Raw genomic sequence first — 20,416 nt, forward strand, 5'->3', positions numbered from 1 at the left:
CATGTAATGGTCTCTAGCCAGAATACATCAACCGTGATCCAAACTACAGGTTGCTTCCACAAACAGATGATTGGTTGATCGGCTGCCGGGAGTTTTTGGCTCCTTCAACGCATGTACCTTAAAATCGCTGCTTCCTTTTTTTCCTAATCTGAAATGTAACATTTAAATTTCAAGTCCGCTGAGTGGACTTTTTGTATTCTTGTCAGTACAAGCATATAAAGGGCAGAAGGGCGGGGGAAGAAAAAAAAAGGTACCAAAGATGTTAAGCTCTAAAAATGTTTGACAATTTTACAGTTCTCAAAAACCGGAAAGATTTTGATTTGTTATACACACATACACATCAAAAAAAGAAAAAAAAGCAATCGCACTGGGAAATAAACATGTTAAAGAATTAACATTAGGGACAGCAGTACTGATGTTCAACAGCACCTGGACTGGAGGTGGATCCAAGGGAGCAGGCAGGTCCCGTTTGTGGGGGAAAATGTCTAAAATTGTCTCAAACATTACGATGGAATGTATGCTTTTTTGTTTTTAATAAGTTTTCAAATCAGTTTTAGCTCCGAACTGAAAAGATGCAGAATGACATTGCCTTGTAGGAGGACCCTTCTGTATAAACATCCAGCTGAATATAGTTTTTTTTTTTTTTTTTCATCGAAGTGTTTGCTGAAAATAGACAGACAGTTTAGTAACTATTTTTGTTTTGTTTAGTGTGTGTGTGTGTGTGGGGGGGGGGGGGGGGGGGGGGGGGCGACGACGACTATCTATGTGTAGAGCAGCAGCCCCATGTAAAGAAACTGAAGGTCCTCAAGGCAGCAGCCAAAGGTTTGACTCTGACCCTCTCTCTCTCAGCCCATTTCCTGTCCGTCATACATAATAAAGGCTTGAAAAACTGCCAAAAAAATAATCTTTAATAAAAAAAATCTAAAAAAAAAAATCCCTGCGTACTATAAGACTAGACTGACCAGCGGGTTTAGTCTGCTGGCCTGCCTTGAAGTGCCATGATCTAGGGGAGGGTGGGAGGAGGGATGGGGGAGTGGAGTCGTTTCTCTTTACCCCCTCCTTTTTTGTTATATGTATTATATTATATCTGTCTGTGAAGGTCAGGTACTATTCATGCTGTTGGTTATACATAAGGGAAGTTGGGTGGCTGGGCTTGAAAAAGAGGGAATGAAAAGCGTACGAAGAGAGGAAAAGCGATAAAAGGAGGAGGAAGAGAGTGGGGATGGGTTAACAGTGTGCTCTAGTTCTCTCCGTCGCCGGTTTCGCCTTCGTCACCCTGGTTTTCTGATGTCCACAGCTGCAGAAAAAAGGAGAAATTACATCTTTCGGCCATCCTGTCACTGTAAGCAAGGATGTGATAACTCATCACAATTCATTTCATTTTAAATACAGCAAAAATAAGTCACTCCTGAGAACAATACATGGTCATTAAATGGACAGTTCACCCCAAAATGTTCGTCCTCCTCCCCCTAGTGCTGTTAATCATTTTAGATTGTTCTGGTTGGAGTTTCCCCAGTGTCAGTATCATAGAGATGTCTGCCTTCTCTCCAATAAAATGGAACTACATGGCACTCGGTGTATGGGGGTCAAAGCGCCAAAAAAAATAAAAAATAAAAAACATTCAAGCTCAACCATGTCAGACCATGAGGGACTTCAACGCGTTGATACAGTTGGCAGGTGTAGTGCAGTAGAAAGAAAATCGTTCCCAGGTTTCCTACACATTTCAAAATTCCATACTTTTCCAGACACAAACTTCCAGACTTCTCTGAGGATTTTTCACTTTTAAAGTGTATGTTAAAATCTGACTATGTATGCCTTCATGTTTCCAAGTAATTACAAGACATTTTTACATACGTATTGTAGCTCATATGAGTGAATGAACTCCAAACCGAGACATGTTCAATGCACAGCATTTTAGTCAAGCTAAATGCTAAAAGAGTGAAATTAATAACTGAGCCTGTAACCCTACAGACAGGAACAGTGGAGATGGACAATAAACCAGGAACTACAAAAGAAAGGTTTTGGGATCTAGGGGAGGGTGGGAGGAGAAAAGGTTTTCGTTGCCACCGTACTCTACAGAGGAATTGTTGGGTCTTTGTAAATCATAAATAAGTCATAGAGTGTGGTCTCTACCTACTCTGTAAAGTGTCCTGAGCTAACTTTTGTTATGATTTGGCACTATAAATCAAATTGAAATGAATTGTATTTAAAACACAAGTCTATGCTTCATTGGCTTTAGATGGAGTAAACATACTGTAAATAAATAAAATAATGATAAATAAAAAATAATGATAAATAAATGTAGACAACACGTATGGATGAAGAGGATGATAATCGCAGTCGCACGGCGAACTGTAACCTATTGAAAAATACTGTAGGTTCATTTCGTTGGCCTGGTCCACACGGTCCTCCAGCCCTGTGCTACCAGTCTTCTGGAACCCGGTGATGGTTCTCATGCCACTCCACACATCCCTCATGTTGTTTCGCTGGAGCTTTCTCCTATAATTGTCCTTAGCCTCCCTGATTTTAAGTTTCAGCACCCCCGTACTCTCCTCACATCATCACGGTTGCGATCTCTGAATGCTACCATCTTTTCTTTCATCTCATCTTCAACCGCTTATCCGGGGTCGGGTCGCGGGGGCAATTTTTCTACAGCTTCTGGTTAATAATGTTGGTGGTAATTAGCTTCTGATCAAGGTTCTGTTGATAGGTTAATTAGAGTCAGTTTAGGTCCGCCAGTAACGTTTTTAAAACCAGCCCGGTTTGAACTACCCTGTTTAAGCTTGTTATATCCGCCTTTAACCTATTTATCCCTTGTTTAATTCAGTGCTGTATTATTCTTACAAGTTAATTAAATAAATGTTTCTCACGTCGTTGTGAGAATCTTCCCTTCTATGCAGAGTTGATGGTCACTGTTACGGTACGAACTAACAGATTTGAGACAAGACTGATAAATTTAGTTAATACATTACATTAAATTGCTAAAGGTATTCTTCTACATTTACAGGTATTAAACCTTCACCTAAGTTTAATAAATATTCTGTATCAAAAGGTGTGGTGCCCTGTATCATCGACGTAAGTTAAATTATTAAAGTTGATTTATTTAAGTCATAATACGTGTAGATTTCCTACATATATGTTAAATAACAACTCTCTATGTGCTTATATTTTAATCTACACAATAACACAGGTCAGCCTGGTTTCTTTGCAAACTGTAGTTTGACAATTTCGTGACATCTCTCCGGTGATTCTAAACAAAAGCTGTATCTCTAGTGAACTTGGTAGACCCATCTCTCTGTTGGAGGTGCATGAAGCGATCAAGTCTATGCAAAACAGGAAATCTCCTGGTCCCGATGGTTTTACAGTCGATTTCTTTAAGACATACTCGATGCTTTTAGCTCCCATCCTTGTATGTTCAATGACTCCTTTACTGAAGGCAGACTGCCAGCGACCTTGTATGAGGCATCTATTTCATTGCTCCCTAAGAAAGACAGGGATCCTACCTAATGTAGCAGCTACAGACCGGTCTCACTGTTAAACATAGAGTGTAACATCCTTGCTAAGATCCTCACCCTCTGCCTCCAAAGTTTGATGTCATTGATAATTTCACTAGACCAGACAGGCTTCATATTAGGGAGACATCCATTCTTCAATACCCGAAGATTATTGAATATTGCTTCGACCAGGTAGAGCGGAGGTTTATATTTTTCATTTTGGAGAAATTTGGCTTTGATTCCAATTTTATTTATGGGTTAAGCTTCTTTATGTAACCCCCTCTGCATCTGTAAACACTAATGATGTCCGCTCAGCATATTTCCCTCTCAAACGTGGGACCCGGCAGGGTTGTCCTCTCTCCCCTTTGTTGTTCAACATAGCCATCGAGCCGTTAGCCATCTGGCTTAGAAGTTTGAAGGAATCACTTGTTTTGACCTGGTCCACAAACTCTCCTTATATGCCAATGACCTTCTCTTATTTATTTCAAACCCCACATCCTCCCTCCGACCAGTTTTATCAATTCTGGATCAGTTTGGGCACCTATCAGGGTATGAGTTGAATATTCAGAAGAGTGAGTTATTTTTTGTCAACGACTTGGCGAAATCACTACCACAATCCATGTTCCTCTTTAAAACAGCCGACAAGGGGTTCAAGTAATTGGGGTTGTTTATCACCAGTTCCTTCAGGGAGCTTTTCCAAAAGGACTTCCAGCCGCTATTAAATAAATGAAAGTCAGACTTGTCTAGATGGGAGAGCCTCCCCCTGTCCCTTGCAGGCCGGGTTAATCTTATAAAGATGGTAATTTTACCAAAGTTTCTGTATCCTTTTCAGCATCTCTCAATTTGTTTTAATAAATAATTTTTTACTAATCAGATCAACAGCTTAATTTGGCAGAATAAACCAGCCCCTATCAAAAAACATATTCTTCAACTCACTAAACCTGAAGGGGGACTAGCACTCCTTAATTTCCGCCACTACTTCTGGGCCTGCAACATTAATTAACTTTTATATTGGCTCCGCGATGGAGTTGCAGACGTCTGCCCACCCTGGGCTCATACAGAGATAACATCTTCCTAACGCTCTTTGCACTCTACGATTTGCTCAAAGATCCCCATAACTTCCCACAAGGTCTCACCTAATCTGGTTGTTGCCAATAACATTAAAATTTGGATCTAGTTCAGGAAGTTGTACGACATGCAAAGGGCTTCGATCCTTGCCCCAGTTTTAAATAACGTTTCACCCTTCCTACACGACCCTGCATTCTGCATCTGGTCAGATAAGGGCCTCAAAACGCTTAATGTCCTGTAGGACGAAGGTGTTGTTGCGTCCTTTGCATTAATGTTGGACAAATACAGCCTGCCTAATAGCCACTTCTTTCGTTACCTTCAAATTTTATCCAAAAGCAAATCCCACATTAGCCAAACCGCCCCCCTGAAGCTGAGATGGACCAATTCTTGGCTCACAACATACAACACAAACGACTGATATCTGTCATTTATTATAAGATTGCTCTTCTGAGCCCAGTCCCCACTGCCTCACCTTAAAATGCATGGGAAAAGGATTTGGGGGTAGACATTACTGAGGTCCAGTGGAGGGACATTCTGAAACTGGTTTTGCGGGTAAAGCCTAGTGCGTTTGACCAGTGTGAGTGCAACCGCTTCGCACCTAGCTGCGGCCAGCTGGCCGTCCACAGCCCGTTTGAGAGAGGTGGGCTTTTGTAGAGCGCGTTTGCACATGTACGAGCACGAGCGTGCGCACGTGTACGGGCACGAGCACGACGCCTACGGCGGCTCTCACGTCATTTATGTGCGCCTGTTCGGACATAGAAAAAAAAAAAAAAAGACCATGCACGGACATTTAACAACAACAATGGCAGCGAAAGTTTCACGTTGGTGTGATACGGAGGTGGAGTGTTTACTGCAGATTTGGTCGATGAAAATACTCAAAAACAGTCGGACAAGACGCACAAAAACTCTGAGGTCTATGGAAAGATTTGTAAACAAAGCGACGCATCGCAATGACGTCATCAATGGGTGTGACATGTTATTGCGTGATGACGTATGGACAGGGAAGAAGCATTTGCGCGAGGCCCAGGCAGTGTGAGTACAAACGGGCTGGTCAGCGGGGGGAGAGAGAGGGGGGGACAAGCACCCTAAAGCCCCGGGCGCGGTGCGGAAGGACAGTGTGAGTGCGCCCACAGTGGAAGGTGCTTCATAGAGCCCATTTCACCAATGCTAAATTGGCTTAGAGATACCCTAGTCACAGTGACGCTTGTAACCGTTGTAAGCAGTCCCCAGCCGACCACACACACATGTTCTGGACATGCCCGAAGCTTTTTGAATTTTGGTCCGATATATTTCAAACCCTCAAACAGGCTCTTAACAAACATTTTTGCTCTTTTTGGACTTCCTCCGCCTGAAATTCTTACCATTACTACGCAACGTGTCGTGGCCTTTACCACCCTGCTCAGCAGATGTAACTCCTCTCTCTCCTTAAACGGAAAGATGTTCCTCCGCCGATTCATAATAGTTGGATATGTGAAATTTTACCATGTCTTAGGTTAGAGAAGTTAAGGGTTTCACAGAGGGGATCTTTGATAGCATTACGAATGAGGTACATTTACAAAAATTGGTAGGCATGTGGAAGTCTTCCAGACAAACAAAAAAGTCTCTGGAGCCATATCGTAAACTCAACAGGAAGTCGGCAATTTTTAATTTAGTGGCGATTTTTTGACATTTGCACATGTCATACTTTAACAAACTCCTCCTACAGATTAAACATGATCGACTTCAAAATCAGTCAGTACCATCTAAAAACATGTCTGATCAAACCATAGTCAGCGTTTACGTTTTAACTTTACTGTGTAGACGTGGCGTGGCCCCAAATTCAGCCGAATCGCCAACAACAGGAAGTATCTATAACTTGACCATAGATTGTTCAATTTGCACTTAAGTTCTCATACATGACGAGGTCACATGTGACCAAACGATACTCGCCGTTTGCGTTTTAACTGCACCTTGTGGGCGTGGCTTGGCGCCAAAGTCGGCCCTATCGCTAAATAAGAGAAAGTTGTTTTAATCTGACCATACATTGTCCATTTTTCACCAAATTTCACATACATTACCAGAGTCCTGGCCTGGACACACCTCCATCTCAATATTGACTCTTAGTGATAGCGCCCCCTGCTGGCAAGCCTTAAATTACAGCCCCTCCCCCAGGATTGACATCAAATTCTGAAAACCGGTAGGCAAATATAACTCATTGAGACATACAACAAAAGCCTCTTGGGGCCATATGCTTAAGTCAACAGGAAGTCGGCCATTTTGAATTTTAGTATCATCTAAAGACATGTTTGACCAAACAATACTCTGCATTTTGTGGCGCCCAAGTATGGCCTTTCACCTTCAAACAGGAAGTTGTAATTTAAGCATACATTGTCCAATCTGCACCAAATTTGTCAAGCATGACAAGAGTCCTGTCCTGACCATACCTACATCTCAATATTGAATCAGTCATAACGTCCCCGGCTGGCAACAGGTAGTCACATGTTTTTACATGTCTTTATACTTTAACAAGCTCGTCCTAGAGATTTAAGACAATCGACTTCAAAATTGGTTAGTACCATCTTAAGATGTCTGTTCAAACGATACTCTGTTTGCATTTTAACTGCACAGTATGGGCGTGGCGCCAAAGTTGGCCCTATTGTCAAACAAGAGAAAGTTGTTTAAACCTGACCATAGACCGTAGTACAATTTTCACCAAATTTCACCCCCTCCCCCAGGATTGACATAAAATTCTGAAAACCGGTAGGCATATAAAACTCATCTCAGTCAACCTGAAGTCGGCCATTTTGTATGCCAATTGTATGCCCATTTTCGTGTCATACTTTGACAAACTCTTCCTAGGGATTTAAGATGATCAACTTCCAAATCAGCTAGTATCATCTAAAGACATGTTTGATCAAACGATACTCGGCACATTTTCTTTCTTTTTTTTCCTCGCTGTTGCCATGACATGCCGTCCAAGTTTGGCCTTTCGCCTTCAAACAGGAAGTAGCTGTGACTTGAGCATACATTATCCAATCTGCACCAAATTTCTCATGAATGAAGAGTCATGTCCTGACCACATCTACATCTCAATATTGACTCAGAGTGATAGCGCCCCCTATTGGCAGGATGAAAAAATAACAAACATCATCCTAGTTGAGATTTTGATAAAATTTTTATGGTGGGTTTGGTACTTCATGTTTCTAAACTTAAGGCATGATTTATCCTGGTTGCATAATGACATGGTGGCCATTTTGAAAGAAAGAGGAAGAAGCTCTAACTTCAAGATACATTGTCCAAACTGCATCAAATTTCCCACACATGATAACAGTCCAGGCCTGGGGAAAACTGCATCACAATATTGATTCACAGTGATAGCGCCCCCTATTGGGAGGAGGAAAAACTGAAAAAAATCCTTCCATTCAAATGAAATTTCCACAGTGTGCCTTCTTTACTTCATGGCACTTCATGTTTGGAAACATAAGGCATGTTTTGGGCATGTTGCGTAATGGCATGGTGGCCATTTTGTGCTTCTCGCCATGAAACAGGATGTCGCTCTAACTTCAACGTACATTGTCCAAACTCCACCAATTTTTCTAGACATGATGAGAGTCCAGGTCTGAAGACAAACATGTGCCATTAGTGACCAACAGCCACAGTGCCACCTACTGGCAACGGGAAGTCAGCCTGATATGACAGATTTGATGTCAATTAGATAAAATTTTCAATGTGCGTTCTACACTTGATACAGAGGGATACAAAGTGTGTTTTGTACGCACTCTCTAGCGCCACACAGGCGACACCGGAAGCACTGCAAGAGTTGTGATCGATAGCCCGCCTCCCCGCACCATCCGCGCAGCATCCCACGGATGCGTGAAGGGTGTGAGGGCGCGTTCATCGCCGCCTACGGCTTTGATTTATAGTTAGGTTTGGAAACAAAAGCATGGACAGAAATGTCAGTAGGTGTGGTTAAGAAATGATTCTACATCCCTTAGTTTAGATAGAGAAATTAAGGGCTTAGTATCACTGAGGATGTAAATATACCGTAGCATTTACAAGCTACACTGGCTGTGAAACTTCTGGATGCTTTAGGTCCATGAACTCAACAGATGAACATAAGATTAAGATGACAAATACATATCAGTGCACAACTACTTGGTGTGTTTTATAGCTGTTTAAGCCGTTAAACACTTAGTAAGCTGATGCTTATTATAGCTTTTTCTTCAGTGATAATTCAAACTGCATTGGCCTATTTTATTGTAGATTATCATCAACTTTATGATAAAACACAGCAAATAGGGACATTCACAGATACATTTTGGTGTAAAAAAGTGAGTTAAGAGTGTGTACTCACAGTGAGGTTGTCCCTTAGTAGCTGCATGATCAGCGTGCTGTCTTTGTACGAGTCCTCGTTCAAGGTGTCGAGCTCGGCGATCGCCTCATCAAAAGCCTGCAGGGAGGAAAAGAGAGTTGAAAATGTGAAACATTTATTTACAGGTTTGGTTTGTCTCATTTGATGAGCTCTACGATGGCTCTTTGGAATGTTCTCAAATAAAAATAGTGACCTTTTAAACAGTTTTTAAATCATCCCTAAAGATATGCAAGTCAAAAGCAACTGGACTTGGTTGTTTGTCTAGGAAGACGTTTCACCTCTCATCCAAGAGGCTTCATCAGTTCATTTACGCATCTGACCAGGCTGGGACTGATCCAAATGTCTGGTGTGGAGATCCAGTTATTTAACCTCTAGTGTTAACAAGGCTGATGATGTCACTGGAACCCTTTGGCTTCCATATGGAAAATGACAGGAGCCTCCACATTGGGGTATACAAAAAAACCCACTCACACAGACCAATATCTACTGTTTGACCCCCACCAACCCCTGGAACACAAGCTTGGAGTTATAAGAACCCTGCAACAATGAGCTGATAACGTACCCACCAGCTCACAGGCCCAAGGGGAAGAACGCAAGCACCTGAGAGGCACCCTCACAACTTGTGGTTACCCCAGCGGGACTTTTGTGAAAACGGCAGCTGTTTCCAGAAAGAAAACCAAAGTTGTTGAGAAAGAAAAACAAGAGAAACAACACAGTCATTCCGTATGTGGCTGGGGTATCAGAGAAACTTCTCTTCAACAAACACTGCATCCCTGTGTATTTCAAATCCAGTAACACACTCAGACAGAGACTAGTACCCAAGGATCCCAAGGACAGAACACCACACACCCACAAGGGCAATCTGGTTTATGCTGCCCAATGCACTGAGGAATGCAGAGATCTCTACATTGGAGAAAAAACAACCACTTCATATACGCATGGCCCAACACAGGAGAGCTAACTCCTCAGGCCTGGACTCTGCTGTCCATTTACAGCTCGAGGAGAAAGCCCACTCCTTTGATGACAACAATGTCCACATCCTTGACAGAGAGGACAGAAGGTTTGAAAGAGGATGAAAAGATCATCTATGCAAAAGTAGAGAAACCATTGCTAAACAGAGGAGGAGGTTTGAGACACCACTTATCTCCAATTTACAATGCTGCCCTTTCATCCCTTCCCAGGAGATTCAACAATCTAACCTCAAAGAACAACTGTTCACAAAGGGCACCCTGTGACTCCAACAAATGTCGTTATAACCCAGTAGGGCACTAACAAAGTTCAAACCAACTTCCCACCGACGACTGTAACTCGAACAACTGTCATTGGCACTTGGGGCACAAAGGGTTCCAGTGACATCATCGGCCTTGTGAACACCTTCACTAGAGGTTAAATAACTGGATCTCCACACAAGATAGTTGGACCAGTCCCAGCCTGGTCAGATGCGTACATGAACTGATGAAGCCTCTTGGATGAGAGGTGAAACGTCTTCCTAGACCATGGGTGTCAAAGTCAAGGAATGAGTTATCTTGGCACCCGGGATGATATTTGATAAGTATTAGTACTGGCCCGCACGCCACAGCCGCCTGCTGGTGTTTTTCACGCACCAAAACTACATTACCCACAATGCAACGGTAGCCCGCGAACTCACTGCAGCACCGCAAGTATTCATCAGCATTCAGGGCAGATGTCAACTTTCAGCACCCTCCCTCCCCAATAATGGCTAAACGGAAGGTGGACGACGAGAACAGGATGTTTCAAACTAGGTGGGAGGCAGAGCACATGTTCACAAAGCTGTGTGTCTTTATCTTGATATTAAAGAACATACTTTATTTTTTTTTTTACATTTTATTTTTTGCTGTTGGCCTGTTGAAAATGTTTTCCTTGAAACAACTAAAGTCATAAGAAAATATTGCTTTATTCATTTCATGTACAGGACACACACACACACACACACACACACACACACACACACACACACACACACACACACACACACACACACACACACACACACACACACACACACACACACACACACACACACACACACACACACACACACACACACACACACACACACACACACACACACACACACAGCAAGTAGAAGTGCTTTCATTAGTGGGCCATTGCTTTAACTCACTATTTGATAAATATTAACTTAAAAGGCAATTAAATAGATAAAATCGAGTACAACTTTAAGTCTCACATGAGTCTAGAGGTTTTAATTTCTGACATGTCGTGTCAGGAGCAAGAACTCAGCAGCTGGGCTCCACGTTGACTTTTAACTGGTTCTGGCTTTGACTGTTCTGAGGAGGGGCCACCTGACCTGCATTACCATAAAAACACTCAAAATCAGCGCTCTTAAGTGAATAAACAAAGTGTTGTGCATCCACCTGCTTGGCCAGAGAGCAGGCCTGCTCGGGTGAGTTGAGGATTTCATAGTAGAAGACGGAGAAGTTGAGGGCCAGGCCTAGCCGGATGGGATGTGTTGGCTGCATGTCCTTCTTGCTGATCTCGAAGGCTTTCTGGTAGGCCTGCTGAGAGTTGTCTACCGTGTCTATAAAACAGAGATAACCAACAGTCACTTTATTTTTGCTACACAGTGATCCTGAACATGTCATTTATTCTCAATTACTGAAATAAATAAAAAACAAGTACCTTATTTTCCAGACTATAAGTCACTCTTTTTTTCATGGTTTGGCTGGTCCTGCAACTTATACATTAAAATATATAATTTGACATGTTCGTTTTTTCACACTGACAGCCACGAGAGGGCGCTCTAGGCTTGTGTGCCAGTATCTGCTACTCCTATTACTCCTGTACCATTGAAGATGAAAACGGTAATCGAACAGCAGAAAGAAAGTTTAGAGTGAGAGAGAAACTTGTGAGGGGACTGGCGAAACGCGGAAGATACTCTAAATGCAATGAAATCAAAAAAAGCTAACTGCGGGCTAAAACCGAGTTGGCCACAGCTAAAGAAACAAGTTTACAAATGGGTGCTTGAACAACATGCTGTAGGGAGAGGCTTGTCAACGGTGCAGTCACGTCCCTACACCCAGGGAAAATGTAAACTGTAATGATTTCCCTTGGGTTACTCAGGTAAAGTAATGTGTTCTGAATACTTTTGGATTACTTTTCGCTTACTTCAATGGTCTAGTTTACGTCCCGATTACGTCAATCGGAGGTCACTAAAATGAATGTGGAGTCGGTGTGTGCTTATGCAAAAACTATGTCGGACTCCGTAGTTTTCTCTGGTCCCCTGCCCAACTTGACTTGAGATGACATGTATAGCCGCATGTCATCATTCCGTCGCTGGCTGTCTGGATGGTGCCCGGTAAATAATGTGGGCTTCGTAGATAATTGGCAGTCTTTCTGGGGAAAACCTGGTCTTTTTAAGAGAGATGGTATTCATCCTACTTTCAATTCAATTCAATTCAATTCAAAAAACTTTATTTGTCCCCGGGGGGCAATTCAGGGCCCACAAAGCAGCAAATAACGACAGTGCAACTATACAAAACATTTTAACCTAACAACAAGAATAAAGTGTAAGAGAAGAGTAAGTGTCAGGATGTTAGTGTGTTAGTACAGGTAGAATAAGTGTCAGGATGTTATTGTGTAGTACAGGTTAGATACGGAGGACATCGTCGGCGTGAGATGTAGAAAGACATGCGTTTATCAGATGTAAGCAGACATCTGAACGGGTGTATATGATGTAAACAATGTAAACATGCAGTAGACTGTTGAAACAGGTATAAACCGAACTGTAGTGCAGAAAAGATATAAGTGGACAGTGATCGGGTTCAGATGAGGTCAGACATGATACATATGTGTAAAGAGCAGACGTAGACAGAACTATAGTGCAGTAATAGAGTATAAATATATATTATAACTATAAGCTATGTGCAGATAATAAATAATAAAGTGATAGTGGTGCATGGCAGGAAAACAGCAGTCTAAGTATATGCTAGCTCTGTGTAACCAGATGAATACTGTAAAATAAAGTGACCATAGTGCTGTGATGGATACAATATAAGACCTGATAGACAGAATAAAGTGGAGAAGTGCATTAATACCATAAATGGAATAAATGTGGAGGGTGCCGCTCTCATATCTAAGAACCTGGACGCAGTTGTTAGCGGTCTAAAACCATGACAACCCAGTGTTGGGATCAAGAAGCAGAGTGGCAGTCTTACACACCTCTCTGCGCTCCCTGTGGAGCATTTTCCAGCTCAGTTTAGTATACAAACACTGTCTGTCCCACGATCATATAAATGAAACAGATCAAAAATGAACAGAAGAGGAGCTATACAGAAAAACTTGATACAAATCAAAGCAAAATCCGCGACTATGCAACAATATCAGAAAATAAAATATGGACTTTTAAACATCAGATCTCTGTCATCTAGAGCTGTATTAGTAAACGATCTGATATCAGATAACCATATTGATTTACTCTGTCTGACCGAAACATGGCTGTGTCCTGAAGAATATGTTAGCCTAAATGAATACACTCCTCCCAGTCATTTTAATACTCATATTCCTCGAGGCAGTGGTCGAGGAGGAGGCTTTGCAGCTAATTATGACTCAGGCCTATTAATAAACCCTAAACCTTAACTAAATTATAATTAATTTGAAAGTCTTGTTCTTAGTCTTTCGCATTCAACCTGGAAAACTGTGCAGCCAATTATATTTGTTATAGTGTACCGTGCTCCTGGTCCGTACTCTGAATTTCTGTCTGAATTCTCAGAGTTTCTGTCAAATTTAGTCCTTAAATCTGACAAAGTAATCATTGTAGGTGATTTTAATATTCATGTGGACAGCGATAATAATAGTCTTAGTATTGCGTTTATCTCTCTATTAGATTCAATTGGTTTTAGTCAGAGTGTACATAAACCTACTCACTGTTTTAATCACACCTTCAACCTTGTTTTGGCTTATGGTGTGGAAATGAATGACTTGATAGTCTTTTCACAGAATCCTATTTTATCAGACCATTATTTAATAACTTTTGAATTCATATTACAGGACTACTCACCTCTGGGTAAAAGTGTCTACACTAGATGTTTATCTGATGCGATTCCATCTGCATTTACTTTAATGCCTTATCCTAATATTCAAGATTCCTGCACTAACGTTAGTTTCTCTGAAATTGATCACATTGTTGACAGTGTTGCAGGTTCTCTACGAACAACACTCGACTCTGTTGCTCCTTTAAAAAAGAAGATAATAAAACAGAGGAAGTTAGCTCCGTGGTATAACTCACAAACCCCTGAATTACAACAAATATCGCAAAAATTGGAAAGTAAATGGCGCTCCACTAAACTGGAGGAATCTCACTTAGTTTGGCAAAAAAGTCTAAAAATATATAGGAAGGCCCTCCGTAATGCCAGAGCAGCATATTACTCATCTTTAATAGAGGAGAATAAGAACAATCCTAGATTTCTTTTCAGCACTGTAGCCAGGCTGACAGAGAGCCACAGCTCTATTGAGCCATGTATTCCTATAACCCTCAGTAGTAACGACTTCATGACCTTCTTTAATGACAAAATTATAACTATTAGAGACAAAATCAACTCGCTTGGCACCAATTTTTCATCAAACCCAGGAACCTTAGAAACTGTACGACCTGATATATTCTTGGACTGCTTTTCTACAGTCCACCTTAACAATTTAACCTCTACTATTTCAGCATCAAAACCTTCTACTTGTCTCCTAGACTCTATCCCAACTAGGTTACTTAAAGAAGTGTTACCTTCAGTTAGCACTCCTGTATTAGATATGATTAACATGTCTTTATCAGCAGGTTATGTACCACAGTCTTTTAAAGTAGCTGTAATTAAACCTCTCCCAAAAAGCCCAGTCTTGATCCTGAGGTACTAGCCAACTATAGACCTATATCTAACCTTCCTTTTCTCTCTAAGATCCTCGAGAAATTAGTTGCCAATCAGTTGTGTGACTTTTTACATAATAACGAGATATTTGAGGATTTCCAGTCAGGATTTAGAGCGAATCATAGCACTGAGACAGCACTGGTGAAAATTACTAACGACCTTCTTATAGCTTCAGACAAAGGACTTGTCTCTGTACTTGTCTTACTAGATCTTAGTGCTGCCTTCGACACTATTGACCATCACATTCTGCTACAGAGACTGGAGCATCTAATTGGCATTAAAAAAAACGCACTGAGCTGGTTTAGGTCATATTTATCAGATAGATCTCAGTTTGTACATGTTAATGACAAATCCTCCATGCACACTAAAGTCAGTCACGGAGTCCCACTTCACTAAACTTCAAATGTGCATTAAGGAAATAAAAAGCTGGATGACCTGCAATTTTCTGATGTTAAACTCAGATAAAACTGAAGTTATTGTACTTGGCCCCAAAGGCCTCCGAAACTCAATAGCTAAAGACATTGTTACTCTGGATGATGTTGTGTTGTCCTCCAGCACCACAATAAGGAATTTGGGTGTTATTTTTGATCAGGATATGTCCTTCGATTCTCACATAAAACTAACGACAAGGACTGCATATTTTCACCTGCGTAATATTGCGAAAAATTAGGAACATTGTGTCTCAGAAAGATGCAGAAAAACTAGTCCATGCATTTGTTACTTCTAGGCTGGACTATTGCAACTCCTTATTATCAGGCTGCTCCAATAAGTCTGTTAAGAGTCTTTTCTTCTGCTTAATGATGCTGCTATAGGCCTAGCCTACCGGGGGATAATACTTTTCCTGACACTCTGACCTTCTCTCCTCTCTGTGTACCATTCATGTCTCATCAATGCATGTTACTAATTCAGCTTCTTCCCCGAAGCTGTTTGTGCTTTGTCGTCTTGCAGGTCCCTGCTGCTATTATAACTGTTACTAATATCACTGGTTTAATAAACTATAAAATTTGTAGCCATAAAAACACCACCAGTGGTATGTCTCGCTGTATCGTAGCTGCTATTGCCACTACTCATCATTGATCATGTTTGCCACCATAATTATTATCATTTTCATATTCTGTCACCTAAGCTGTGCTTGTTTCTACTATTCTGTTGTATTAACTGTCTTAACATATACGTCATATTCACATTACTATAGATATTATCATAGTTACTGTTGGGCTTTGCTTGCTTGCATCTCTGGAAGTGTGTCTGTCTGTCTCTCCCTGTCCATCTGTGTGTCTTTTCTCTCTTTCTCTCTCCTTTTCTTCCTCCCCAACCGGTCAAGACAGATGGCTGTCCTCCACAGAGCTGGGTTTGTCCGACGTTCCTGCCTGTTAAAGGGAAGGTTTTCGTTGCCACCGTACTCTACAGAGGAATTGTTGGGTCTATGTAAATCATAAATAAGTCATTAGTGTGGTCTTTACCTACTCTGTAAAGTGTCCTGAGATAACTTTTGTTATGATTCGACACTATAAATAAAATTGAATTGAATTGAATTAGTTGAACGTGTTTATCTGGGACACTGATTTTAGTTCAGGCTTGCATTAGAGAACGATCTTCTTCCTGTTTTTGGAGGAAAAGTTATGCAAATACACAAAACACAAATGTGGTATGTTTGTCCTGCAACTGTTCATCGTGGGTGTGAGATGGACATCCTCAGCAATAAACATAAAAGAGAAAAACCTTCTCCCCTACAAGTAGATAAAAAAACAGCTTTTTCTCTTTCTGATATTTGGCATTTTGCAATCAAACACATTACAGATACATCCATATATCTACCTATATATCTATCCATCCAAGCCTTCAGGATTCACTGGGTGTTACAGCTGGGTGTTGACCTCATGTGGCCTAGCTTAACTTTGGCAGATGTTAGACATTTTTATTTCTAGCTTAGAAAACAGTAATTCTAAAGATATGTGTTTAAATTTTTAGGATATTTAATATCAGGAAAGTATCCAATATTATACTTAATTATACAAAAACACGCTTTTTGTTGATGACCTACTTTGTGAGATCTTGATGTGGCTCTTTTTTACAGCAAGGAGATGTGTTCAGGATACATCTCCAGAATGAGTGATTTCACTGTAGCTTGTTTCAGCTTGGAGCAATCTAAGCTGTTACGACCGTCCCCTGTTACAGCTGTACCTGGTCTACAGGTCTCAAGACTAACTTTTTCACTAAGAGCCTGCTCACACTGTCCTTTTGGCCGCGGCCAAAAACGGTTTTTCAGCTAAAGCCTAGTACCTTTAAGCAGTGTGAGTGTACCCGCTCCGTGCTCAACTGCGGCCAGCGGACCGTCCACGGCCCGCTGGAAAGAGGTGGGCTTTAGCGGAGCCGTTTGCACATGTACGAGCACGAGCGTGCGCATGTGTACGAGCACGAGCCCTACGGCAGTAGCGTTATGTCCGCCTGTTCGGACATGTAAATAGAAGGACGGACCATGCGCGGACATTTAACAACAACAACAATGGCGGTGAAAGGTTCACGTTGGTGTGATGCGGAGGTGGAGTGTTTACTGCAGATTTGGTCGGATGAAAATATTCAAAAACAGTCGACAAGAAGCACAAAAACTCCGAGGTCTATGGAAAGATTTGTAAACAAAGCCACACACACGCGATCAATGCGTGCGACGTGTTACGGCGTGATGGCGTATGGACAGCAAGAAGCATTGGCCGGCCCTGGCAGTGTGAGTACAAACGGGTCTGGGGCGCGGGGGGGAGATGAAGGGGGGACAAGTACCCTAAAGTCCGGGTCTCGGTCCGGGAGGACAGTGTGAGTACGCTCTAAGAGCACTGTGGCCCCCAACTGAAAATTTTAGGGGTGTAACCAGAAATTTTAGGGGCATACATGGTAAATCATTACCGGGTGCAGAAATTACAATGTGCTGTTTCAAATTCAGTGTCACATTTTTATTGTGCCATCTCCACATGTCGCCATCTAAAAAGGGCCCCACCCCCACGCCTGGCAACATACGGCACTGCTCCACAGAGAGCGAGCTAAGAAGCGATGTGACGACCGTCACTCGCTCATCTCACAGAACAGATACATTTCCATTTTATGAAGTCGATCGACTCCAACCTGAGTTTTCTCACTCCGTTTATGTGTTTGAAACATATGAACCATATCTACATTGACTGATCAGATCAGTCTGTGTGTCACCTGTTGCCTCACTCGCTGCGCGGAGAAATAAAGTCAATGAATCAATTAACCACTGTTTCTCCCTGTTTCTCCCTTACCTGTATTTTGTATGTTAAATAGGTCAGTGCACATGCGCGAAAGTTGCACACTGCTTTAACTTCTATTCACCTTTTATTCATTATGTTTCTTCACCCTAACTTCTGGGAAGTTCTGCCCTCTACAATGAGGTTACTTTCTCTAGTTTCTTTTCGTGCTGTTAAAAAAAACACATCGGGGACGCAGAGGTGGGAAGCAACATCGGGGCAATAGAGGAGGGTTGAGACGGGAAGAGCTTATGGAGAGGAGAAAACTTAAGCCGTGTCTCCCCTCTGTTGTCGTGGGAAATGCAGGGTCTCTGTACAACAAAATGTATGAACTAACGGCACTAACATGGAGCCAACAGGAGTACCGTGAGTGCAGTCAGATGTGTTTCACGGAGACATAGCTGCACAGGGACATTACGGACCAGAACTTCGCCTTGGATGGCTTCCACATTTTTTGGGCTGACCGGGATTGCACCGAAAGCGGTAAGAGGAAAGGAGGGGGGCTTGCCATTCTTGTACACAGCAGATGGTGTATTCCTGGTCATATCACCGTTAAAGAACAGCTCTGTAGCCTGGATGTTGAACTGCTGGCTGTTGGATTCCATCCATATCGTTTGCCTCGAGAGATCCCACCTGTCATCACTGTTGTTCTGTACATCCCTCCCTCTGCAAACCTGCAGCATCATACACACCACCATCTCCAGACTCAACACCCCAGTGCCCTCACCGGGCGACTTTAACCCCATCACCTTGGATAGAGTTCTGCCGACCTTCCAACAGTACGTGAGCTGTCCTACCAGAGAGGATACATACATCTTCTCCTCTCTCCCCCCTCTGGGCAGGTCAGATCATAACCTGGTTCACCTCAAACCCTGCCATGTCCCTCCGGTAAAGAGGAAGTCTACGACCACAAGGACTGTGAGGAGGTTGTCTGAGGAGGCTTATAAGACACTGCAGGGCTTCTTTCAAGTGATTGACTGGCCTTCACTTTGTGAGCCGCACAGGGAGGACATCGATGGGCTCACTGAGAGCATCACAGACCAGACTTTTGTGTGGACTTCAATGTCCCAGCTCGGACTGTAACCTGCTACGGCAAGAATAAACCTTGGATCACCAAGGACATTAAGGCTATCCTGAATGAAAAGAAGAGAGCATTCAGAGATTGCAACCGTGCTGAGGTGAGGAGAGTGCAAGCTGTATTTAGACTTAAAATCAGGGAGGTTAAGACAATTATAGGCGAAAGCTGGAGAACAAAGTCCAGCGAAACAACATGAGGGATGTGTGGAGTGGCATGACAACCATCACCGGGTTCCAGACGACTGGTAGCACAGGGTTAGAGGACCGTGTGGACCAGACCAATGAACGGAACCTATTCTTCAATAGGTTTTATACTTTCTCAGGGTGCTTAAAGCCTGTGCCCCCCCCCCCCCCCAGCTGTGTGGAGGACTGCACATTCAGAGAGTCCCTTAGCTGAGGAAGATGCCCTGCCTTGTCCCAAAGACGCCACGTCCCAGTGGCCCTCAGGACTACAGACCGGTGGCCCTGACGTCCCACAACATGAAGACTATGCAGAGACTCGTCCTGGAACAGCTAAGGCCTATGGTCAGGCCTGTCACTGATCCACTACAGTTTGCCTACCAGCCCCGCCTGGAAGCTGAGGACTGCATCATCTACCTGCTGAACAGAGTCTACAGTCATCTGGACAAGCCTGCGAGCACAGTGAGAGTCATGTTCTTTGACTTCTCCAGTGCAGTCACCACCATCCGTCCGGCTCTGCTGGGTGAGAAGATGGCGATGCAGGTGGAGGCCCCCATCCTGTCCTGGATTGTTGATTACCTGATGGGCAGACCACAGTATGTACGCCTACAGAATTGCGTGTCTAACAGGGTGGTCAGCAACACCTGGGCCACACAGGGGACTGTCCTCTCTCCTTTTCTCTTCACCTCAAAAAAATAATTGCACTGAGTCCTGCCACCTTCAGAATATTTCTGATGACTCAGCAATAGTTGGTTGCATTGGAAAGGGGGGCTCCTTAATCCGACTAACACACCCTCCCTTTGCAGAGGCAGAGCTGCAGGTGCTGGAAAGGAGGGTTCGTCCTATAGTCAAACCTCAGATTGAAGAGGAACAATGCGGATTCCGTCCTAGACGTGGAACAACTGACTGGCCCTTCACTCTCGCAAGGATTCTGGAGGGGGCCTGGGAGTATGCCCATCCGGTCTACATGGGCTTTGTGGATCTGGAGAAGGCATATGACCGGGTCCCCCCGGGAGATACTGTGGGAGGTGCTGCGTCTCTGCCTTTTGGAGATGACGTGGTCCTGATGGCGTCGTCGGTCAGTGACCTTCA

At 42.8% G+C, this 20,416-nt stretch overlaps 1 protein-coding gene across 1 annotated transcript in view; it reads right to left on the reverse strand.

The window, feature by feature from the left end:
* Nucleotides 1-747: 747 nt before the first annotated feature.
* LOC310966178 (14-3-3 protein beta/alpha-1-like) overlaps nt 748-20,416 on the reverse strand; it is a 68,353-nt gene continuing 48,684 nt past the window's right edge. The window contains exons 5-7 of the mRNA XM_083940036.1: nt 11,310-11,473; nt 8,896-8,991; nt 748-1,297 (exon numbers count right to left, since the gene is read on the reverse strand). Coding sequence (XP_083796162.1) covers nt 1,241-1,297; nt 8,896-8,991; nt 11,310-11,473 — 317 coding nt within the window. The 3' untranslated portion in view covers nt 748-1,240. The remainder of the gene's footprint in view (nt 1,298-8,895; nt 8,992-11,309; nt 11,474-20,416) is intronic.

The sequence above is a fragment of the Echiichthys vipera genome, assembly GCF_963691815.1.
Source record: "Echiichthys vipera genome assembly, chromosome: Y".
In the NCBI taxonomy this organism is placed as follows: domain Eukaryota; kingdom Metazoa; phylum Chordata; class Actinopteri; order Perciformes; family Trachinidae; genus Echiichthys; species Echiichthys vipera.